We start from the raw sequence: 26,549 nt of genomic DNA, 5'->3' as shown, positions 1-26,549 counted from the left end.
GTAACCCCAATATATTCTTTGAATTACCAGTCAGAAACTGGCACTATATGGCAGTAGCAAGAAATGAGGGTATTTATAACCCCAATATATTCTTTGAATTCCCAGTCAGACAATGGCACTGTATACCAGTAGTAAAAATTGTGGGTGCACGTAACCCCAATATATTCTTTGAATTCCCAGTCAGACACTGGCACTATATGGCAGTAGCAAGAAATGAGGGTATTTGTATTCCCAATATATTCTTTGAATTCCCAGTCAGACAATGGCACTGTATACCAGTAGTAAAAATTGTGGGTGCACGTAACCCCAATATATTCTTTGAATTCCCAGTCAGACACTGGCACTATATGGCAGTAGCAAGAAATGAGGGTATTTGTATTCCCAATATATTCTTTGAATTCCCAGTCAGACAATGGCACTGTATACCAGTAGTAAAAATTGTGGGTGCACGTAACCCCAATATATTCTTTGAATTCCCAGTCAGACACTGGCACTATATGGCAGTAGCAAGAAATGAGGGTATTTGTATTCCCAATATATTCTTTGAATTCCCAGTCAGACAATGGCACTGTATACCAGTAGTAAAAATTGTGGGTGCACGTAACCCCAATATATTCTTTGAATTCCCAGTCAGACACTGGCACTATATGGCAGTAGCAAGAAATGAGGGTATTTGTATTCCCAATATATTCTTTGAATTCCCAGTCAGACAATGGCACTGTATACCAGTAGTAAAAATTGTGGGTGCACGTAACCCCAATATATTCTTTGAATTCCCAGTCAGACACTGGCACTATATGGCAGTAGCAAGAAATGAGGGTATTTGTATTCCCAATATACTCTTTGAATTCCCAGTCAGACAATGGCACTGTATACCAGTAGTAAAAATTGTGGGTGCACGTAACCCCAATATATTCTTTGAATTCCCAGTCAGACACTGGCACTATATGGCAGTAGCAAGAAATGAGGGTATTTGTATTCCCAATATATTCTTTGAATTCCCAGTCAGACAATGGCACTGTATACCAGTAGTAAAAATTGTGGGTGTATATAGCCCCAATTCTATTGCTAGGGGACTTGCAGGGTATTTCTGGGGTGAAGGTGGGGGGGCACACCGTTGGAACGGGTATCGGGGTATATATCGGGTATACGGGAATACACTGACAGTGTATTCCATTCAGGATCCTGGGAAAGCTGGGTTGCGGCGATTGAGCCCGTCAGTGCCACGTTACACTGACAAGCTTCTCCCTGGAATTTAGCTCTTATAAGAGCTGTTGGTTGTCTTCTCCTTCCTATCCTAGCCTGTCCCTGCCTACCCAGAATCTAAGCCCTAGCTAGCTGGACGGAAACCTCCGTCCTCGGTGAATTGCAAGCTCAGAATGACGCGAACCTGGGCGGCGCTGTTCTTTTAAATTAGAGGTCACATGTTTTCGGCAGCCAATGGGTTTTGCCTACTTTTCTCAACGTCACCGGTGTCGTAGTTCCTGTCCCACCTACCCTGCGCTGTTATTGGAGCAAAAAAGGCGCCAGGGAAGGTGGGAGGGGAATCGAGTAATGGCGCACTTTACCACGCGGTGTTCGATTCGATTCGAACATGCCGAACAGCCTAATATCCGATCGAACATGAGTTCGATAGAACACTGTTCGCTCATCTCTAGTAAGAGGGTGTTTTTCTCAAAAAGTTGTTCTTTCTGAGAGATTTCAATGAATATATTATCTTTTATATTTTCAACAATATGATTCTTTAATACTGTAATATTCTTTGTAAAATGTTTCTGCTACTTTTATTAAGTTTCCAAACTATGTTGACAATCTATAAACTTATGCGATGTGAATAAACTTTTAAAACTAAAGTTGAATGTCGTTCTTCTCCTGTGTAACATTCCCTGAAGTACTGTATATTACATCATCAATTTCTCTATATAAAAGAAGCTTCAGAAACATCTTAGAAGATTAAAAAAAGAGAACAAAGTTGCACTTCCTGTGGGTATGTTATACAATATGGTTTTCTTTATACTGTAGATAGATAGATAGATAGATAGATAGATAGATAGATAGATAGATAGATAGATAGATAGATAGATAGATGGATAGACAGTAGTGTGCAAAAGCTTTAGACAGGGTCCAAAAATGCAAATAACTTTTTTCAAAAATATAGACGTGTTACTAGTTCATTCTTGTCAATTAACAAACTTAAGTGAATGAACAAAAGATCAATCTAAATCCCATCAATTTTTCTAGGCACAGTTACAAACAGTCTTTGCAGAAACTTGGCAGGATGGTTGTTTCAAACAACTAGGAGAACTCAGCACAGATCTTCTGTAGGTGTAGACTAACTCCAATCCTCCCATTTCATCATATAATCCCAGACAAACTGGATGTGGGTTCAATTTCATCACTTCCAGGGCTCATCCTCCAAAGGTTAGCCACACCAAATATTGATTTATATTTCTTTTTTGTCCATTTTCTTCATCTTGATAATTGACAAAAATAAATTATCAACAATTCTATTTATAAATTAAATAAAACATTTTTACTTTGTAGCATTTGTTCCACATCTACCTGTAACACTAGTGCTCTATGTTCACTAATGTACTGTCTTTTTCAGTATACTTAGCTACTTGGTTACCCCTATGTATCCTCCTGTTTCTCTAAGAATTGGTGCTCACCTGCTAACTTCCTTCTGCCAATCCCTGTCTGTTTGAATGTATTTAGGCACCCATGCCTATTTAGCTGCAACCAAACTGGGACCATTATAGGAGATACTGGTCCACCCAGATACTGGTCCACACACTGAAGATTTGATCCCTGTATGTGGGGTAAAGAGTGAAAAGATAGATAATTGTAAGTAGCAAACTTTCATTTGTTGAAAAAATTTGTAGCCTTCTTATTAATATCTGGAGAAAATTTGTCTTGGGCCACGTGAAACCTATTCTCCTCGCAAAATATTTCCCAATTCTTGGCATTTCTTGGGTTGTTGCTTGTTGACTGCCCTCTTTAATATATCTCACAGTAGGTTTTTTTCTTCAATTATTTCTCTGTGTTTAAAGGGGTTGTCCCATCTTAAGGATCCTATCTATACCTTGTAAATTGAATACTTTTCCTAAATATATTGCTTTAGAAATGCTCTTTCCTTGCCTACAATGTGACCTTATTCCTTCCATTGCTTATACTGCATTGCTATAAGCATGGACCTGGGAGATAGGACAAGTGATGTCACTCGGCAGGACAATCCATTCAGCTAATTGCAGTTTGCTGATAAACCCAAGTCTGTTAACTCTCTATGTAAACACACAGATAACACCGAGTCCATTCTGTATACACACCTGCATATTATCTGATCTGCAGAAGGATTGTGTATACTGTACAGCTGGGGTGGGGTAGGTGAAATACAGGAAGTGAGAAGCAGACACTACAGGCAGCCTGGCTGAAACACTTAGACAGGAAAACCCCTTTAAGTGTTTAGTAGGGATTGTTTCACAAGGGGTCCTTCAAAAATAGCATCAAAATAGTCCAAGCTGACCACTTCACTACAGTACAAGTAGCAAAGTTCAAACTTCAGTCAAAGGCATCTGTCTGTGCAGGTGACATTTGACTATATACTGCCACTTTCTATCCTGCACAGGAACACAACTATCTGTCTCATTGTAGTTAAGAGCTCTTTGGTTTTACTTATGTAGTTGGCTGTCATGTGATACTGAATGTACAGTGTGCAATATCTTATTACAGGAATTTTTCCATAGCTAACAATGGAGTTCTGATTGGTACCAATAAAAAAGACAGATTTACTGAACAAATATCTTTTTAGCAATTTTTTTACTCTTTAAAGGCACCGATTATTTTGAACAATATGTATTTATTTTTGAAACTTGAAACTTTACTCACAATAACACTCACATGTTTGGAGATTATGTAACCAATTATATTTCCTTGCCTGGTTTCTTAAGGAATCCCAATAATTCAGAATTTAACTGTGTACAATCTGAACTTGTTACTATTATGTATAGTGATTGATAGCCAAGGTATGCTATTACCTATAGAGGAGTGTTTGGAAATGAGTATCTTGGTCAAGGCATACAACTTTATCCTTGGCTGGATATGTCTTGATATGTATGAATAGCTTTTTAAGACAATATTGTTTAGCTGTATCGCACCACATATTGATATTTTGTATATGTGTCTACCCAATGGTTGTATGGTGATTTCTAATATTTCAAGGCTTGTGCTAGCAAGCTACAATATTGCATTACTTTCATTAAAAATTGTAGTGTAAGCAAAGATGGAGGTTGATTTTAAAATAGATTGAATATTAATCAATTAATATTGTTATTATTATAAACATTTAAATACGATATCGATAGCTACGGTTCTACAGAAATGTTCCACCACCTTGGAAACAACATTAATGAAGTTAACATAACAGGATTTCTAGTAATGGGTTTTTCTGATGTTCCAGAACTCCAATTCCAAATTGGACTATTATTTTTACTTGCTTATATCCTTATTCTTGGAGGTAACATCACCATCATTATTGTTGTTTGCAAAAGTTCTCAACTGCACACTCCCATGTACTTCTTCCTATTAAATCTTTCCATTATTGATATCGCTTCAACATCAAATATTTTGCCTGAACTATTAAATATGCTCTTCACAAATGACCACTCGATTTCATTTACTGGATGTATGAGTCAGACATTTTTCTTAGTCAACATGGCTTGTGCCGAGGTCATTCTTCTAGCAGTTATGGCTTATGACCGCTATGTAGCCATCTGTCATCCTCTTCATTACACGACTCTAGTTAGCTTACATCGCACTGCCAGTCTTTCATTAGCTCTCTGGATTATTTCGTTTTTAGTGCCGATTGCTCATATTTTTTATATTTCTAATATGTCTTTTTGTGAATCCAAGGTCATTGATCACTTTTTCTGTGATTTTTCACCATTACTGAAGATCGCATGCAGTGACACCTTCTTAGTAGAAATGTTGTCTTATATTGAAGGCGCAATAATCGGATTGACGTCCTTTATGTATACTATAACGTCATATATATTTATTATTTCTGCCATTTTGAAGATTAAATCTGCAGAAAGCAGAGAAAAGGCTTTTTCTACATGCACCTCTCATCTTACTTGTGTTATCTTTTACTATGGGACTTTATTCTGTTTGCATTTGAAGCCGTCATCCATGTATTGCCCCAATTTGGACAAGTTTTTTACTATTGTATATGTTGTTTTGGTTCCTATGGCAAATCCTTTTATTTACAGTCTGAAAAATAAAGATGTCAAAATGGCGTTAAATCATGTCAAACAAAATTATTTAGTAACTTATTTTAATTTCTTCCGGAAAGAGTAAACTTTGGTTTTGATATCTCATGGCATTGTTTTCATTTTTTTTTTAATTTTAGAAAACATAACTACACATAAATAAAAATGTAATTTTAGCTATAAAATTTATTTTTAATTCTATTTACTATACAGTACATTGTAAAGTATTTAATATATTAGATGTATATACAATCAATGTCTTCTGTGTATACACTTCTCAACATTGAAATTTCAACAGCAAGAAGGAAACGTCTTGGAATTATGGAAATCACAAGATTAATAGATAAGTTAATAATATGAAAATGATTAAAAAAATTAGACATTACAATAAATTCACTTACACACCTTGGAATTCTGTCAATAAGATTATTAATTGTTGTCTGAGGAGCATTTCGCCATACTGACTGCTCTTGGGCACGCAAATCATCAAGATGGGCTGTTGGCAGCTCCTATTTGAATGGCTGACCAATGATGTGCCAAATGGGCTCAATGAAAGAACATAGAACATCTCATCGTCAAGTAATAAACCAATGTCTCTCAGTTCAAGGATTCTGTCCCTCTCGACTTGAAACACGTGTATAGTCATAGCACAGTCTTCCACACCACTTGATCTAATGTTTTATGGTTTATAGTGTCCATAGCGCTATACTGTCAGTAGGGGCGTTCCCCCTCTGAATTCAGCGCACTGTTGGCTTTCTAGCGGTATATAAAACCACGTGTTCTACATGAAAGGTCCTCTTTAATGTTTTTCTTGTTTTAGGATGTCTTTTGACTGTAAATAAGATGGGTTCCGCCTACATAATTCAATCTGAGGTGTCTCCAAGTCTCCAAAGTTTCCTTTAGGACTGAGACACCTAAGTAGAGTAGAAATATAGTAAGTAGAGATAATACAAGTTATTCCACCAAACGAAAAATAAATTGAAAATGTATATATATATATATATATATATATATATATATATATATATATATTTTTGCTGAACTGCTTTATCCTACTTACAACTAAAAAATGAAACTTGAAAAAAAAATGAAATTAATTTTTTCCCTCCCCCCTGACTGTACTCATCCATAGACTAGTACTGGGAGGGAACGGGCATTCCTCACTACTCAGCGTCATGGCTGGGTATTAAGGAACGTCCCCTCTGACACTATAGGGCTATGGATAGTACTGTCAGGAGGGGCGTTCACAGCTAGAATGTTAGAAATGCCCTTCTGACAGTGAAGAGCTATCGGTAATGGCACTGATGTCTCTTCTCCCTGAGCACATAATGGAAAAGACAATAGTGCGCTGAATTCAGTGTACTGTAAGCTTTCTAGGGCTATATAAAACCGCATGTAACCGAGAACATGAAAGGTTTTCTTTAACTAGTAAACTTAAATAAAGTCATTAATCTAGAGAGTGCAACAAATCCAAATGAGTTAAACTCTGCTACATCTGTTCATACATATGATACGAATTGATACATATGTTTCATCAGGATTAAAAAAAACACCATCATCATATATAAGGTTACGTTCATACCTGCATATAGGACTCTGTTATGAAACTCCATAAAATAACCTGTTAACTGTAGACAAAGTCCAAAATGTAAAATTTCTTTCAGTAAAATAATAAACACCAAAATCCCAAAATGTGATTTTTGAAGTTCTTAAATAATTACATAATTAATGGAATGCCATTGTATTCACTTTTGTTTCTTTTACTTTTCTTCTTTTGAGTTAGGTTTAAACTTTTTTTTGGCTTCTCATCAAACACTCCTCAGAGAATAGTCGCTCATTTACTTACTATAAATGAGTTCACCGTTGAGGAGTCTGAAACTTAACAGTGAATTCGCCATTGATTTACATGTAGCTGGAAAGCACAGGTAGGTGCCTTGTTTCATTTTGTGGTACTGTAAGGTCTCATACAATTCTATGGTGCCCCATTATGACTGCCGATAACTGGAAGGTTGTACAGAGCGACTGTATGATATATTCAAGTACATGAATCATAAGAGAAGAAAAAATAAATGGGTTATGACTAGAGATGAGTGAACAGTAAAATGTTCGAGGTTCGATATTCGTTTCGAGTAGCCCCTCAATATTCGACTACTCGAATCGAATATCAAACCCTATTATAGTTTATGGGGGAAAATGCTCGTTTCAGGGGTAGGCAACGTTCGATCAAATTATACTTATCAAGTCCACGAGTGAGGGTCGGGCTGGATCCTCCGAGAAGTCTTCTCCGTGCAGCTTCCCCGCGGCATCTTCCGGCTCTGAATTCACTCTGCCAGGCATCAGGCCTGGGCAGAGCCGACTGCGCATGTCCGCACTACAAGCCTGATGCCTGGCAGAGTGAATTCAGAGCCGGAAGACGCCGCGGGGAAGCTGCACGGAGAAGACTTCTAAAGGTAGGAGAAGAATCAGCGTTGATTGGCCGACTGTATAGCATTCGGTCAATCAATGCTGGTTCTGCATCGAACTTTTCCATTCGAATAGCGAGTGGTACTCGATCGAGTACGAGTATTTTGAATACCGTAGTCTTCCATCAAATACCTACTCGATCGAATACTACTCGCTCATCTCTAGTTATGACATTTTTAGAGCAATAGTGTATGAAGATATATAGCAGAAATGCATATATTTAATACAAAATATTATTGTTGTCAATGTAGCCATTGGTGAGACCTAAAAACTCATTGCGTGGAATAAGTTTCCCCTGGTAAAGGCTGCACAAAAAAATGACATGAGAGTTGAAACCCTGAAGTGCAAGTCCCGTTTTGCCGCATATAGTTTAGATATTGGGAATTCTCACCAGGTTAGCAATAGGTGAGTGCATTGTGACTTACATGTTGGATTTTTCCTTCTAGACATGAAATCTGGAGAGCTGGTCAACACAACAGAATTTGTATTTGAAGGGCTGACGGATGATCCGATGCTACAGAACATACTATTACTAATATTCCTGATTATCTATTTTATAGTAATTTGTGGAAACAGTGTAATATTTGTGCTTATCTGGCAGGACTCTAACCTACACACTCCTATGTACATCTTCTTATTAAACCTGTCGGTCATTGACATGACATCCACGTCGAATATTCTGCCCAAGCTTCTAATGACGGTCTTCGTAGAGCATGACACAATCTCATTTGGAGAATGTATAACTCAACTATATCTTTTCATTATGTTTGTTTGTGCTGAGGTTTTCCTTCTGGCAGCCATGGCGTATGATCGCTATGTAGCAATCTGTTTCCCTTTTCATTATATTATTATGATGAGTTTGAAGCACACAGCAGGACTATCCGTTACGGCATGGGCGGTTGGACTTATTAGTCCCGTTGGACATGTTACCCTCATATCAAGAATGTCCTTTTGTGGGTCTCATGTAATCCACCATTTCTACTGTGATATTACACCATTGTTACGCATCTCATGCAGCGACATAGATAGTGTAGAAATGTTAACCTACGCTGTAGGGATACTTGTGGGATTTTTTACATTAATTTTTACATTATTGTCGTACATTTTTATCATTTTAAGAATTCTTCGCATCAAATCCTCAGAAGGTCGAGGTAAAGCTTTTTCTACTTGTTCTTCACATCTTACTTGTGTGATTATGTTTTATGGAACGATGATGTGTCTGCACATGAGACCGACATCAACTTACTCTTCACAACTTGACAAATGCTTCGCTCTTGTGTATTCCGCCTTTGTGCCAATGTTGAATCCATTTATTTACAGTTTGAAAAATGAGGAAGTAAAAAGGGGTTTGAGGAAGCTCAAGAATAAAATAATAAATTATATTTAGAAACCATAAAATAAAATGAAAAACTTTAAGAGTCGGGGAAGGTGCAATAAACCTATTATATTTGAGGAAGAGCTGGTCATGGTACATCCATCCGGAGGAACTCAAGGGGGAGTTTGTCAACTCTAAATACAATATCTGCTGTAAAAGAGGACCTACAGTTTTGGTATAATTCTATAGGATTATAGTAAACCTTTTGAAGACCAACACTATTGAACTATCTTTGATGGCCAGTTGGACTTGTGAGTTGGGCATGTGATTATATATCAAGAATGTACTTCTGTTTCTCATCTATTCCTATATTTCTACTGTTATGTTACACCATTGTTAAGGATCTTTTGTATTGACACATATAGCGTAGAAATGTTAGCCTATGTTGTAGGGATTTCTTACACTAATCTTTACATTGTCATATATTTTTATACTTTTAAAAAATCTTAGTATCAAATCCATAGATGGTCAAAGAGAAGCTTATTCTACTTGTTCTTCACATTTTACTTGTATGATTATATTTTATGGAACAATTAAGTGTCTGTGCATGAGACCTATACTAACATATTCTTCACAATTTGACAAATACTTCATTCTTGTGTATGCCGCCTTCGTTCCACCATTGAAAGTCGAAAAAGGTTTATAAATGGTCAAGAAGAGTCAAATAATAAATAATAAATAATATCTTGAAAACGGGAACTATTCGATTTGAACAAGTTTATCAAAACTAGATACAGTATATATTTACTGAAAAGAGGACTAGTATATTGGGTACAACGTTACATGTTTAAGATAAAGCCTTCAAGCCATTTTTGAATCATTTTTGGTTTAGCTGTTGCATTGGTTCAAGACCCAACAGACACATTATAACACTCAATCTATCCGAGTCTGCTTGTAACCTATGTGCATTCATGTTGGTCAATGGGACAAATTGACCAACATGGCCTAAAAATAGAGTTGGGCAAATCAGTTCATATCTAACTGGGTTCAAATTGCACTATGTAGCATGGTGTCATCTACATAAATAGTGTCAGCAGTATTAATCCCATCTTCTATATCATTAATAAATAAATTAGATAATAGCAGACCGAGCATAGAACCACTGAAAATGGAGAAGCCAATTCTACCACTTGGACACAGACCAGTTTAGCTACATTTTAGCCACAACAACTACATAAAATGTTCTTTTCCAGGACCAGGGTCTTAAGCTCCCCCATTTGGATTGCTAGGCTTCTGGAATTTGTGAACATATATTTTAACTTGTCATCGAAGTTCACACAAATATTTCCGGAAATGTGAATTCTTAAACTTTTATGACCACACACCATACTGGTTGTAACATATGGAATTCCCCATCAGCTTCCTCCTCACATTCCATTTCTCCATCCACCACTACAGCCTGTCTCAATTCTGACCTAATTGCTGCAGTAATATCTGCCTGGAACTCACCACTTATTCAAATTCCAAAAAATTTCTGGTTCATCCTGAACCCAAATCTTTAGGGGTTTATCAACAGCGAAGCTAAAATGATATTTTTATACTTTGGGGTCTCATCAGAGTCCAGAGTATTATTGTTGAGAGTTCAAAGCAGGATGAAAAATTTATAGTCACCTTCTTGACCAACTGGATTCAAATTCCAAAAAGTTTTGGGTACATCCTTAGCCAAAATCTTTAGGGGGTTCGTCAACTGTGAACCTAAAATGAAAATTATTATACTTTGGGGTCTCTTCGCATCCCGGATTATTATTGTTGGGAGTTCAAAGGAGGAAGAAAAAGTTATAATCACCTTATTTCTCTTTTTGTACAAGTCACAAAGTGTCTAAAATACATTGATAAATGTGCCTTTGGCAGTACACTCTTCTACAGCCATAGGTGTATTCTCCATTGCCCAGACACCATCCACTTTACAATACAGAGATATTGGTAACTTAACTAAAGGTACTAATACATTTTTTAAGGGGGTAGCTACTGACAAAAGAGTCATAACACTGGATTTAACTGAGTATAGTCTCAGTAAAGGTATATAGATCTCCTGGGGTTAGAGGACACAAAAGATGATGTTAGAGGATATCCCTACTCAGAGAGAGAACCAATATTCATGGCCGAAACATCTGTATATTCGCAATAGTGGCAGAAAGAAGGAACAATTTAGTGCCCAAGAAAGGGGCCCTGGAGCAGGGGGTTACAACATATTCAGCAAGGACGAGAGGAACAGAAACCTAGAGATGGGAGTGAGGAGCAGACGCCACTCCTCTCCATGTTGTAAAGTGCCCTGTAACTAGATATTGCTTCTCTGACTTCAAAATAATTTTATTGCTTTAAGATTATTTTATTGTCAGAGGTTACACCTCTTAAACTGACCCACCTCAGGATGTGCCCCAAGTATTACTACCACCCTTCATCACAATTCCATAAGTAAAAGCCACCATAACCAGAAGAAAAGGCCAGCTGTTATCTGGGACCTCTTCCACCCCACCATTATACCAACACTTTCCCTTGGACGTTACAAAAACTTTGAGAAAATGAAATTAAATATTATTCAAGTGAATAAATTCTATCTATTAATATTATCATTGAAATCATTCAGCCTTTCATAGATTGTAAACCATCGCAGGCAGGGCCCTCTATCCCACTGTGTCAGTCCATTTTGTGTACTGTATGTGAACCCTCAAATGTAAAGCACCATGGAATTATTGGTGCTCTATAAATAAACAATAATAATAATCATTGAAATCATCTAGCTTTCCAACCTGTAAACAAAGAGTCAATCCTGCTGTAGATTTATCTCTGCTTCTCTAGGGAAGGTTTATCCATCTAATACACTATATAATACACGGCTTTGTTGGGGAACGTTCTCCACATTCAAAAAGGATCTGGACTTTTTGAATGTGGTTACGTCTGTTTTATTCATATGTTGCCCTCCTATGGATACATTGTAGGTAAGGAAATGATGGATTTGATATTTTTCTAAATATTGAAATTTGTAAATGTGTAAATGCCAATTTATGAATTTACAGATATGAAGAGATAGGGTTTAGTGATATCTCCTCACTAGGGCAACAAATGGTTTATCTAATTTCAAGTTTCATCATATCTGATATGGTTAGAATTTTTGTTCAAGTGGATTCAATTTTTTCAATAATTTTTTATTGAATCTAGGTGGTGTTGGTTGGATTTTTGATTGATGCTATCATAAAGTAATATCACCTTGCTACGATATGCATTCACTTTGAGGATCAGTGTAGGTCCAAACTTTAGGACCCTCATCGATCCTGGCAATGAAGAAGTCACAGCACTGGATTGGTGCTTTCCCTGTACAATTCTACACTAGGTCACTGTCTGTGCAGGGAACTGCAGCAATGCAGCCCCATCCCCTAAATGGAAACTATGCTATAGTTCCCCGTACAGCAAGAAACCAGCTAAGGTAAGAACATTGAAGCATACAGCACTAAAACAGCACTGCAGCCCCTTCTCATTCAGGATCCTTGATCATAGAGCAAAGTCATCTCCTATTTACAGTGTATGCCACCACTTTATGAAAAAGGAATAAATCCTAAGGAAGTTTTTTGGCTTTTTATTTTAGCTTTTTCTACAATTAAATTACTGTAACCATTTCATTTACAGATCACTTGACACAAATTGAAGCTGACGATGAAATCTGGAAGTCATTACAATATAAGTGGATCTGGTTTCTCCATCAAAGGACTTTCTGATGCCTCAGGGCTCCGGCTCCCAGTATTCCTAGTATGTTTGTGTGTCTACGTTAGCATACTTTTAGGCAACCTAACAATTTTCACCATTATTTTAGCAAATCCTCGCCTTCATATCCCCATGTATATTTTTTTAATAAACCTTTCAGCAGCTGATATTATCTACGCTTCAAATATTCTACCAAATTTGATGACTATTATGATCACAAAAAAAAAATCAGTTACTTTTATTGGCTGTATGACACAGATGTATATCTACCTAGCCATGACGTGCACTGAGGTTCTTTTGCTGGAGGCCATGGCATATGACCGGTATGTGGCCATCTGCCACCCACTACGGTATTTGATGCTTATGAGTATGAAACACTGCGCAGGACTCGTAGCAACGGCATGGACCTTTAGCTTTCTAATCTCTATTGGACATGCTGTGCTTATCTCTAAGCAGTCTTTTTGTGACTCACATCTCATTGATCATTTTTATTGTGATGTCGCTCCTCTATTAAAACTAACCTGTAGTGATACATCTGATGTAGAGATCATGAATTATATTGAAGGTGTGCTTGTTACATTCAATGCATTCGTCTTCATTATAGTTTCTTACATGTTTATTATCTCCACCATTCTAAAGATAAAGTCTTCTGAAGGTCGTCGCAAAGCATTTTCTACCTGTTCCTCGCACCTAACTTGTGTCATTATTTTTTATGGGACATTATTTCTTTTGTACATGAGGCCCTCATCAAGTTATTCTCCTGAACGAGACAAATTCTTTTCTCTTTTATCTGGGGTGCTGATTCCTATATTGAACCCCGTTATTTATAGCTTGAAAAATCAGGAATTTAAAATTGGTTTCAAGACTCTTACTAGCAAAATGCTACAGTGAATTAAAATTGACTTAAAAGGGTTTTTTCCACAAAAAAGGATAGAGTTAGTGCTATTAATAGGTAATAAGTGAACCCAAATACCTTTAGCAGTGTTTTGAGTGATTTCTGGGTTTCTTTAGGAGCTCCTGGCATCCTCTGCATATGTTTACTTGGTGTAACTTTCTTTTTCTTTATGATAATCTTCACTCAGAGCTTACTCACACTACATCCTCCTCTCACTCCCTCACACCCCCTACCCATTTCCCTAGATAGCCCGCTCACTACTAGCCCTTCCTAACTAATTCACTCCACCCACCCCCCACTCAATCATTGATACCTCTCTCACTGGATCTTCTGGGCATGGAAAGTTCCTTCCTTTGGTGCAGCTGGCTACTTTTCCTCCTGCTCAATAGAGCCGAAGTGCCACCTGGCATCCTGACTCTATTGTGCAGAAGAGGGAAGCCCGGTCCTCCTTCTCTTGCAGTCTACTGGCGCCTGCATAATAGTGCCGGAGTGCTAGCTTATAATATCTGTCTGTATTTTATGAATGAATGTTTATGCCATATTCTTGTTGCTACACCACACAGAAGACAATACTTCCATTTATAATAGGAGTCATGATGGTGTGCCGCATCTGTCACATGATTGACGTCTAATAAGGTGAGATGGTTGTCCATCATTTTGATGGAAAACTAGTGCTGCTTGTAGGGCTATGTTTCTTGTATTTCATGACTTATTGAGCCTCCAACACAGCACGAAACCAAAGCTTAAAGTATGTGATCTGCATTCATGTCTATTCACTTGTTTGGTAAGAATTATAATAAACGTAGTAAAATAAAACTTGTGTCTGTGCATGAGACCTATATTAAAATATTTTACACAGTTTGACAAATACTTCGTTCTTGTGTACGCTGCCTTTGTTCCACCGTTGAATCCATTAATAACAGTTTGAAAAAAGAAAGACGTCAAAAAAGGTTTATGAATGGTCAAGAGCAAAATAAAAAATAATAGCTTGAAAATGGGAATTATTGTGTTTGAATAGGTTTATCAAAACTAAACTGAAAACTGAATAGAGGACCAGTATATTGGGTACAACTTTACATGGTTAAGATAAAGCATTCAAAGAACCATTTTTGGTTTAGCTGTTGAATTGCATAAAAACCGTCCTAAGTTCAAGACCCAACAAAAACATTATAAAACTCAATCTATCCGAGGTCTGCTTGTAACCTATGTGCATTCATGTTGGTCAATGGGACAAATTGACCAACACGGTCTAAAAATAGAGATAGGCAAATCAGTTCATAACTAACTGGGTTCAAATTCCAAAAAGTTTCAGGTTCATCCTAATTTTTTAATTTTTTTTTTTTTTTTTTTAAATTTTTATGGTAGAGTTGGAAGGGACCTCAAGGGCCATCGGGTCCAACCCCCTGCGAGTGCAGGTTTTCCTAAATCATCCCAGCTATATGTTTATCCAGATTCCGCTTGAAGATTTCCATTGATGGAGCGCCCACCACCTCCCGTGGCAGCCTATTCCACTCTCTCACTACCCTCACTGTCAGAAAGTTTTTCCTAATGTCTAATCTGTATCTCTTTCCCTTTAGTTTCATCCCATTGCTTCTTGTACTTCCTTGTGCTAATGAGAATAGGGTAGATCCCTCTGCACTGTGACTACCTTTCAGATATTTGTAGACTGCTATTAAATCTCCCCTCAGCCTTCTCTTCTGCAAACTAAACAATCCCAGTTCTTTTAGCCGCTCCTCATAGGACATGGTTTGCAGACCTTCCACCATTTTGGTTGCTCTTCGTCACCGCAACCCTAAAATGAAATTATTATACTCTAGGGTCTCTTCAGATACCAGAGTAATATCATTGGTGGTTCAGGGAAAGCATTACAAAATGAGAAAAAGTTATGGTCACCTTATCCCTTTTTGTACAAGTCACAAAATGTCTAAAATAAATTGATAAATCTGGTGCAGTGTGGCAGTACTCTCTTCTACGGCCACAGGGGTATTCTCCACTCACCAGACACCATCCACTTTACACGACAGAGACATTGGTAACTTAACTAAAGGTACTAATATATTTTGTAAAGGGGTAGCGTATGAGAAAAGAGGCATAACAGTGGATTTAGCAAAGTACAGTCTAAGTAAAGATATATAGTCCTCCTGGGTTAGAGGACATGAAAGATGATGTTAGAGGATATCCCCATGAAAACCAATACTCATGACCCAAATATCTGCATATCCTCTAATTTTGACCGAAAGAAGGGACGCTGTAGTGCCCAAGAAAGGGGCCTTGGAGCTGGGGTCACAACATATTCAGCATGGATGAAAGAAACAGTGATCTAGAAATGGGAGTGAGGAGCAGACGCCACTCCTCTCCATGTTGTAAAGTTCCCTGTAAGTAGATATTGCTTCTCTGACTTCAAAATTATTTTATTGCTTTACGATTATTTTATTGTCACAAACTATGCCTCTTAAACTGACCCACATCAGGATGTGCCCCAAGTATTACTACCGCCCTTGATCACCATTCCATAAGTAAAAGCCACTATAACCAGAGGAAAAGGCCAGCTTTTATCTGGGACCTCTTCCACCCCACCATTATACCAACACCTTCCCTTGGACGTTACAAAAACTTTGAGAAAATTCTATTAAATATTATTCATGTGGACAGATTCTATCTAATAATATTATCATTGAAATCATCTAGCTTTTTATCCTGTACACAAAGAGTCAATCCCTCTGTAGACTTATCTCTGCTTCTCTAGGGAAGGTTTATCCGTCTAATACACTATATAATACACGGCTTTGTTGGAGAACGTTCTCCACATTCAAAAAGTATCTGGACTTTTTGAATGTGGTTACGTCTGTTTTACTCATATGTTTCCCTCCTATGGATACATTGTAGGTAAGGAGATTGTGTATTTGATATTTTCTAAGTATTGAAATGTGTAAATGTAAATGTGTAAATGCCAGTTTAGGAATTTACAGATATGGAGAGATAGGGGTTTAGTGATATCTCCTCACTAGGACAACAACTGGTTTATCTAATTTTAAGTTTCATCATACCTAATATGGTTAGAATTTTCATCCAAGTGGATTCAATTTTTCCAATAATTTCTATTGAATTTAGGTGGCGTTGGTTGGATTTTTGACTGATGCATAATTCACTTAAGTGCTATCATGAAGTATTAGCACCTTGCTATGATATACATTCACTTTGAGGATCGTTGTAGGTCCAAACTTTAGGACCCTTGGAATGAAGAAGTCACAGTACTGGATTAGTGCTTTCCTGGTACAATAACACTCCAAGTCTCTGGCTGTGCGGTAACTCAAGAAATGCAACCCCATCCATTAAATGTAAGGTATGCTATGTTTCCCTATAAAGCAGGAAACCAACTCCAGTAAGTAATATTGAGGCTAAAGCCCCATGTTGCAGAAACACAGCTTTTTTTATGCAGATTTTGTTGCGTTTTTTTTTTTTTAGCCAAAGCCAGGAGTAGATTGAACAAAAGGTAGAAGTATAAGAACGTCCTATATATATCCCATAGCCATCTTATATAGCCATTCTTGGCTTTGTCTCTACAATTTAACTTACTGTACCCATTTCATTTACAGATCACTTGACAAATTTAAGCTGACGATGAAATCTGGAAGTCATTACAATACAAGTGAAGATGGTTTCTCCATCAAAGGACTTTCTGATGCCTCAGGGCTCCGGCTCCCAGTATTCCTAGTATGTTTGTGTGTCTACGTTAGCATACTTTTAGGCAACCTAACAATTTTCACCATTATTTTAGCAAATCCTCGCCTTTATATCCCAATGTATATTTTTTTAATAAACCTTTCAGCAGCTGATATTATCTACGCTTCAAATATTCTACCAAATTTGATGGCTATTATGATCACAAAAAAAAAATCAGTTACTTTTATTGGCTGTATGACACAGATGTATATCTACCTAGCCATGACGTGCACTGAGGTTCTTTTGCTGGAGGCCATGGCATATGACCGGTATGTGGCCATCTGCCACCCACTACGGTATTTGATGCTTATGAGTATGAAACACTGCGCAGGACTCGTAGCAACGGCATGGACCTTTAGCTTTCTAATCTCTATTGGACATGCTGTGCTTATCTCTAAGCAGTCTTTTTGTGACTCACATCTCATTGATCATTTTTATTGTGATGTCGCTCCTCTATTAAAACTAACCTGTAGTGATACATCTGATGTAGAGATCATGAATTATATTGAAGGTGTGCTTGTTACATTCAATGCATTCGTCTTCATTATAGTTTCTTACATGTTTATTATCTCCACCATTCTAAAGATAAAGTCTTCTGAAGGTCGTCGCAAAGCATTTTCTACCTGTTCCTCGCACCTAACTTGTGTCATTATTTTTTATGGGACATTATTTCTTTTGTACATGAGGCCCTCATCAAGTTATTCTCCTGAACGAGACAAATTCTTTTCTCTTTTATCTGGGGTGCTGATTCCTATATTGAACCCCGTTATTTATAGCTTGAAAAATCAGGAATTTAAAATTGGTTTCAAGACTCTTACTAGCAAAATGCTACAGTGAATTAAAATTGACTTAAAAGGGTTTTTTCCACAAAAAAGGATAGAGTTAGTGCTATTAATAGGTAATAAGTGAACCCAAATACCTTTAGCAGTGTTTTGAGTGATTTCTGGGTTTCTTTAGGAGCTCCTGGCATCCTCTGCATATGTTTACTTGGTGTAACTTTCTTTTTCTTTATGATAATCTTCACTCAGAGCTTACTCACACTACATCCTCCTCTCACTCCCTCACACCCCCTACCCATTTCCCTAGATAGCCCGCTCACTACTAGCCCTTCCTAACTAATTCACTCCACCCACCCCCCACTCAATCATTGATACCTCTCTCACTGGATCTTCTGGGCATGGAAAGTTCCTTCCTTTGGTGCAGCTGGCTACTTTTCCTCCTGCTCAATAGAGCCGAAGTGCCACCTGGCATCCTGACTCTATTGTGCAGAAGAGGGAAGCCCGGTCCTCCTTCTCTTGCAGTCTACTGGCGCCTGCATAATAGTGCCGGAGTGCTAGCTTATAATATCTGTCTGTATTTTATGAATGAATGTTTATGCCATATTCTTGTTGCTACACCACACAGAAGACAATACTTCCATTTATAATAGGAGTCATGATGGTGTGCCGCATCTGTCACATGATTGACGTCTAATAAGGTGAGATGGTTGTCCATCATTTTGATGGAAAACTAGTGCTGCTTGTAGGGCTATGTTTCTTGTATTTCATGACTTATTGAGCCTCCAACACAGCACGAAACCAAAGCTTAAAGTATGTGATCTGCATTCATGTCTATTCACTTGTTTGGTAAGAATTATAATAAACGTAGTAAAATAAAACTTGTGTCTGTGCATGAGACCTATATTAAAATATTTTACACAGTTTGACAAATACTTCGTTCTTGTGTACGCTGCCTTTGTTCCACCGTTGAATCCATTAATAACAGTTTGAAAAAAGAAAGACGTCAAAAAAGGTTTATGAATGGTCAAGAGCAAAATAAAAAATAATAGCTTGAAAATGGGAATTATTGTGTTTGAATAGGTTTATCAAAACTAAACTGAAAACTGAATAGAGGACCAGTATATTGGGTACAACTTTACATGGTTAAGATAAAGCATTCAAAGAACCATTTTTGGTTTAGCTGTTGAATTGCATAAAAACCATCCCGAGTTTAAGACCCAACAGAGACATTATAACACTCAATCTATACGAGGTCTGCTTGTAACCTATGTGCATTCATGTCGGTCAATGGGACAAATTGACCAACACGGTCTAAAAATAGAGATGGGCAAATCAGTTCATTACTAACTGGGTTAAAATTCCAAAAAGTTTCAGGTTCATCCTGAGTCTAAATCTTTAGGGGTTCGTCACCGCAAACCTAAAATGAAATTATTATACTCTGGGGTCTCTTCAGATACCAGAGTATTATCGTTGGTGTTTGGTGGTATGCCCTCACCTTCCTGGATCTCAGAATTACTAGGGAGGATGATGGCAGAGTCTCTTCGACAATATATCGCAAATCAACTGCAACGAACAGTTTGTTGAACTGGAAAAGCTACCATCCAGAACCCCTGAAAAGAGGGATACCTGTAGGTCAGTTCCTCAGGGCAAAGAGGAACTGCTCGACTACAAGAGAGTTCCTGCATCAATCTAGGGATTTGTCGAGTAGGTTCCAACAGAAAGGATACCCTATGGATACTATCAATAGAGCATTTAAGAGAGCAAAATTGACTGATCGTAAAGAACTACTTGTACCTAAAAAGAAATCAGAAAGTGATGGTAATTACCGTATTATAGGTACATTCGATAGCCAGCACAAAGCAGTAATAAGTACATTTAGAAAACATTGGAGGATTTCGCAGTCGGATCCAGATTTGGAGGATGTATTGGGGTCGAAGCCCATGGTGACATATAGAAGGGGGAAAAACTTGAAGGACAGGCTGGTTCACAGCTTCCTATCACCAGAATTAGGAGGGGAGACTTGGTTGAGTGGAGGGAGATCTGTGGGCACCCACAAGTGTGGGGGCTGCTCTGCATGTCCATTTATTGACTCTTCTAAGACCTTCAAAAACCTCGTCACGCATCAGGTCTTCAACTGTCGTAGTTTCGCTAACTGCTCCACAATGGGAGTTGTCTACCTCCTGAGTTGTTCATGTCCTATTGGATATGTAGGAAAAACGATTCGACAATTCAGGAGAAGAATAAGAGATCACGTGTGTGACATCTTAAATGAACGTGACACTCCAGTTGCAAGGCATTTTAAAAGATATCACAATGCGGACACAAGATCTTTACGCTTTCAGGCAATTGAGGTAGTGAGGCTGCATGCACGAGGTGGGGATTGGGACAACATGGTCCTGAAAAAAGAAACCCAATGGATATACAAATTGGATACCCTCCAACCAAAAGGGTTAAATGAGATTCTTGACTTCTCATGTTATATCTGATAGGTATTGGGTGATCTGGGTCCAATGGTTGCTTGAGGGCTGGTGTCCTTCTTAAAATGGTTTTTCTTTGATATGTATGATTGTCATTCAGGAATTTGTTGCAGATACTCAATAGTACTGTATAAGATCTATCTGTGGAATACTTATACTTACCTGCTGTCTAAATATTAGTACATGTCATCGAAAATATGTACTAGATGTCGATGATTGACCTGACCAGTGGCTGTGGTTAGAATATTCCTCTATAGGTGTGTAGGACAGCCCCTATTATCAAAACACTCTGTCGATGCCAAAGATAGCTTATAACATGAGATTCTGTCCATAAAAATATTGAAGATAGACATCCTTGTGATTATTATTTTGGTATACATTTACTGTCATATTCCATTCATGTGACAGTGAATGATGGGCAATTAAGAGTGCTATTATGCAATATTGTCAAGTTGTTTGTGTTGATACAAGTACAGTGGCAAGGCATCACACGCAGTCCAGGAGATGTTGGAGACTAAGTCTCTATGTGACCATAATGCGCATGCGTCAAGCGTGTACGTGCAGAGGCAAGACATCGCACGTAGTCCGGGAGGTTTTGGAGACTGTGTCTCTATATGACCATAGTGCGCATGCGTTTCGCGGCGCACTATGGACACAGCGGACGATCGCATGTAGCGAAGCTTGTATCGGCTCCGGGCCTTGTGGAGCGCGCATGCGTGGTATGCGGGGTGCTTTGTGTATCAGCCGCTCACATTCGACTACATCACGCCCATGTAATCCGGCTATTGGAGGATTGGTAAGAGAGTAGGAGGGGCTTGTCCTTTAAATAATGGGTAGATCTGCGGCGCGCTACCGCCGACATCAGTGCGGTCTTGTGCGGTCACGCTGCACCTGTAAAGGTGCTATCTCTATGTTGTTGCTCAATTCAATCGGCCCCTGATGATTCATATATTTGAAGAAACGCTAATGTGCTAGTCAGCTTATTTAGATTCATGTCAAAAACAATAAGCAAACGGCTTTAAAGTTGTGGATAGTCACTAAGCTTTAATAGGCTTGTCAGATCCTGTTGGTGTGGCATTAGGCCAGTATCCTCAGGCTCTGTTAAGCTTTATATGCATTATGTGAATCCACACTTGGTTGTTTGTTTATAGGACATGTAACTTGTTGGTTGAGGAAGGTAGGGTGTAGATCAGTTGATATAAGAGTTGGCTCTGATCAATTTACACTTATCCTCACAGCAAGTGTTTCTATCTGACTTATAGCAAACCATTACAATTGGTAACATTATTGTCAGTAACAAATTGACATGTTTGGAATACATGTATACATCTGTGACCACAGTTGAATACCCACTGGTGCTTTTGGTATTTGGAAGCACTAAACAAAACTTTTTAATTGTTATTAATAAAAGTTATATTTTATCTATTTTTTGTTTCTAGAGCTAGTCCCAGTGAATCTATATGTAAATCTAGAAGCGCTTTCATCTTTGAACTCAGTGATAGTGGTTCAGGGGAAGTGTTACAAAATAAGAAAAAGTTATGGTCACCTTATCCCTTTTTGTACAAGTCACAAAATGTCTAAAATAAATTGATAAATGTGGTGCAGTGTGGCAGTACTCTCTTCTACAGCCATGGGGGTATTCTCCACTGACCAGACACCATCCACTTTACAGGACAGAGACATTGGTAGCTTAACTTAAGGTACTAATATATTTTGTAAAGGGGTAGTGTATGAGAAAAGAGGCATAACAGTGGATTTAGCAAAGTTCAGTCTCCGTAAAGATATATAGTCCTCCTGGGGCTAGAGGACACGAAAGATGATGTTAGAGGATATCGCCATGAAAACCAATACTCATGACTAGATTTGAGCTGATCTTGAAATTTCAGGATCGTTTTTAAAATCCGATTTCTGATTATTTTCCATTCGAACCCGATCCCAATTCCGATCCCAATACAAGTCAATGATGTTTTTTAAATAATCAGAGATCAGATATAAAAAACAATCCTATTCACTACACAGCATGTAGTCCAAAAATTGATTAAATTTTTGGACCCCATGCTGTGTAGTGATTACCCTCCCCTCCCAGTACCCGCCCACACTCTCCTAAACCCTGTCTAGTAGATAGACAAGTCAATGTACAGTAGTATCTATCTACTCGTGAACTTGCTTCGTCGTCCTCACAGCAGAGCAGCACACAGTGATGTACCACAGCCTGCCACTCTTCTGCTTCATCCCTGTTTTACCGTATATTCAGCTGAGTATACAGTAAAACAGGGACGAAGCAGAAGAGTGGCAGGCTGTGGTAAATCCATAGGAATGAATGGACGCAGCCGGCACGCAGGGGGTTAATCGGCCGGCCGCTTCCATTCATTCCTATGAGCGCTAAGTTTTTCCCACAATGATTGGCCAGAATTCCGATTGCGATTGTGAAATTTTCTCGAACGCCGATCGGAATACGATCTTTTCCGATCCCGATCACTCAACCCTACTCACGACCCAAATATCTGCATATCCCCTAATATTGACTGAAAGAAGGGACACTTTAGTGCCCAAGAAAGGGGCCCTGGAGCTGGGGGTAGCAACATATTCAGCATGGACGTAAGAAACAGAGACCTAGAGATGGGAGTGAGGAGCAGACGCCACTCCTCTCCATGTTGTAAAGTGCCGAGTAAGTAGTTATTGCTTCTCTGACTTCAAAATTATTTTATTGCTTTACGATTATTTTATTGTCACAAACTATGCCTCTTAAACTGACCCACATCAGGATGTTCCCCAAGTATTACTACCACCCTTTATCACCATTCCATAAGTAAAAGCCACCATAACCAGAGGAAAAGGCCATCTGTTATCTGGGACCTTTTCCACCCCACCATTACATCAACACCTTCCCTTGGACGTTACAAAAACTTTGAGAAAATTCTATTAAATATTATTCATGTGGACAGATTCTATCTAATAATATTATAGAAATCATCTAGCTTTTCCAACCTGCACACAAAGAGTCAATCCCTCTGTAGATTTATCTCTGCTTCTCTAGGGAAGGTTTATCCGTCTAATACACTATATAATACACGGCTTTGTTGGGGAACGTTCTCCACATTCAAAAAGGATCTGGACTTTTTGAATGTGGCTACGTCTGTTTTATTCATATGTTTCCCTCCTATGGATACATTGTAGGTAAGGAGATTGTGTATTTGATATTTTCTAAGTATTGAAATTTGTAAATGTAAATGCCAGTTTATGAATTTACAGATATGAGACAGGGGTTTAGTGATATCTCCTCACTAGGACAACAAATGGTTTATCTAATTTTAAGTTTCATCATACCTAATATGGTTAGAATTTTCATCCAAGTGGATTACATTTTTTTCAATAATTTTTATTGAATTTAGACGGCGTTGGTTGTATTTTTGACTGATGCATAATTCACTTAAGTGCTATCATGAAGTATTAGCACCTTGCTATGATATACATTCACTTTGAGGATCGTTGTAGGACCAAACTTTAGGACCCTTGGAATAAAGAAGTCACAGTACTGGATTAGTGCTTTCCTGGTACAATAACACTCCAAGTCTCTAGCTGTGCAGTAACTCAAGGAATGCAACCCCATCCATTAAATGTAAGGTATGCTATGTTTCCGTATAAAGTAGGAAACCAGCTCCAGTAAGAATATTGAGGCTAAAGCCCCATGTTGCGGAGACACAGCTTTTTTCTATGCAGATTTTGTTGCGTTTTTTTTTTTTTTTTAGCCAAAGCCAGGAGTAGACTGAACAAAAGGTAGAAGTATAAGAACTTCCTATCAGTGGCGTAACTACCACCATAGCAGCGGTAGCAGCTGCCACAGGGCCCGGGACATTAGGGGCCCGGTGACAGCTGCTACTGCTGCTATCATTATGCTCGGAGGTCTTTTTGGACCCCCGAGTATAATGATCGGGGCCCCCTGTTGGTGGAATACTTTCCACCAACAGGGGGCCCCGAAGCTGCAGCAACGGCTGAGACATAGGAGCTGCAGGTCTGGCTCCTGTCAGCGCTGCAGGACGTTCCCCCTCTCTCCCCCCTCCCTTTCTCTGCTGTCCTCTGCCCACCAATGAGAGGAGGAGGCGGGGCTTATCCCTGCCGTCCAGCACAGAAGAGAAGAGGAAGAAGCTGCTCCAGGAAAATGAAACTGAAGATACACAGGTACGTACTGGGGTTACTATACTTATTACTATCAGGCATTTGGGGGGATTACTTGTGTTTTAGTAACTCCATGTGCCTCATAGTAATAGCAGTTAACCCCATCATCTCCCTCACATTAACCCCTGTTTGATCACCATAAGAGTTACTGATATGTGAGACATTTGGGGGTAATAATAATGAAGATACTTTATTATTACCTCCATGTCTCTCACATATCAGTAACTCTTATGGTGAGGCAGACAGGGGTTAATGTGAGGGAGATGATGGGGTTAACTTCTATTAATATGAGGCACATGGAGTTACTAAATTGTAATGCACAGGACCAGATTTTTTTTTATCCACAATTTGTCCTGGTATAGCGGTCAGCGGTGACAGTATTTAGTCCTGTAGGGGCCACTAAGGGACATAATACTGTGTGCAGGGGGCCACTATTGGATATAATACTGTGTGCAGGGGCCACTATTGGGTATAATACTGTGTGCAGGGGCCACTAAGGGACATAATACTGTGTGCAGGGGCCACTATGGGACATAATAGAGCGCGCAGGAATGCGTAGGAGGGACTCGGTCGAGATCTTCGGTGTCGGGGGGGCCCCATGTCAAAAGTTCGCCACGGGGCCCCGCCATTCCTAGTTACGCCACTGCTTCCTATATACATCCCATAGCCATATCATATAGCCATTCTTGGCTTTGTCTCTACAATTTAACTTACTGTAACCATTTCATTTACAGATCACTTGACAAATTTAAGCTGACGATGAAATCTGGAAGTCATTACAATACAAGTGAAGATGGTTTCTCCATCAAAGGACTTTCTGATGCCTCAGGGCTCCGACTCCCAGTATTCCTAGTATGTTTGTGTGTCTACGTTAGCATACTTTTAGGCAACCTAACAATTTTCACCATTATTTTAGCAAATCCTCGCCTTCATATCCCCATGTATATTTTTTTAATAAACCTTTCAGCAGCTGATATTATCTACGCTTCAAATATTCTACCAAATTTGATGACTATTATGGTCACAAAAAACAATTCCATTACTTTTACTGGCTGTATGACACAGATGTATATCTACATAGCCATGACTTGTACTGAGGTTCTTTTGTTGGAGGCCATGGCATATGACCGGTATGTGGCCATCTGTCACCCACTACGGTATTTTGTCCTTATGAGTATGAAACACTGCTCAGGACTCGCAACAACGGCATGGACCTTTAGCTTTCTAATCTCTATTGGACATGCTGTGCTTATCTCTAAGCAGTCTTTTTGTGACACACATCTCATTAATCATTTTTATTGTGATATCGCCCCTCTACTAAAACTAACCTGCAGTGATACATCTGATGTAGAGATCATGAATTATATTGAAGGTGTGCTTGTTACATTTAATGCATTCGTCTTCACTATAGTTTCTTACATGTTTATCATCTCCACCATTCTAAAAATAAAGTCTTCTGAAGGTCGTCGCAAAGCATTTTCTACCTGTTCCTCGCACCTAACTTGTGTCATTATTTTTTATGGGACATTATTTCTTTTGTACATGAGGCCCTCATCAAGTTATTCTCCTGAACGAGACAAATTCTTTGCTCTTTTATCTGGGGTCCTTATTCCTATATTGAACCCCGTTATTTATAGCTTGAAAAATCAGGAATTTAAAATTGGTTTCAAGACTCTTGCTAATAAAATGCTTCATTGA

The 26,549-nt window shown here is 38.5% G+C and overlaps 4 protein-coding genes across 4 annotated transcripts; all 4 read left to right on the top strand.

Moving 5' to 3' along the window:
* The first annotated feature begins 4,377 nt into the window (after window positions 1-4,377).
* On the top strand, window positions 4,378-5,352 carry LOC142219145 (olfactory receptor 1f45-like). Its single transcript, XM_075288111.1, has one exon. It carries the CDS (start codon window positions 4,378-4,380, stop codon window positions 5,350-5,352), a length of 975 nt encoding a protein of 324 aa, XP_075144212.1.
* Window positions 5,353-8,175: 2,823 nt separating this feature from the next.
* Window positions 8,176-9,114, top strand: LOC142219144 (olfactory receptor 5AR1-like). The gene has a single exon (XM_075288110.1). The coding sequence runs from the start codon at window positions 8,176-8,178 to the stop codon at window positions 9,112-9,114; it is 939 nt and encodes a 312-aa protein (XP_075144211.1).
* Window positions 9,115-12,753: 3,639 nt separating this feature from the next.
* Window positions 12,754-13,692, top strand: LOC142219143 (olfactory receptor 8U9-like). Its single transcript, XM_075288109.1, has one exon. It carries the CDS (start codon window positions 12,754-12,756, stop codon window positions 13,690-13,692), a length of 939 nt encoding a protein of 312 aa, XP_075144210.1.
* Window positions 13,693-25,610: 11,918 nt separating this feature from the next.
* Window positions 25,611-26,549, top strand: LOC142219142 (olfactory receptor 8U9-like). The gene has a single exon (XM_075288108.1). It carries the CDS (start codon window positions 25,611-25,613, stop codon window positions 26,547-26,549), a length of 939 nt encoding a protein of 312 aa, XP_075144209.1.

This window comes from Leptodactylus fuscus, chromosome 10, assembly GCF_031893055.1.
Source record: "Leptodactylus fuscus isolate aLepFus1 chromosome 10, aLepFus1.hap2, whole genome shotgun sequence".
NCBI lineage: Eukaryota > Metazoa > Chordata > Amphibia > Anura > Leptodactylidae > Leptodactylus > Leptodactylus fuscus.
This window is presented reverse-complemented; position numbering and strand designations above follow the sequence as displayed.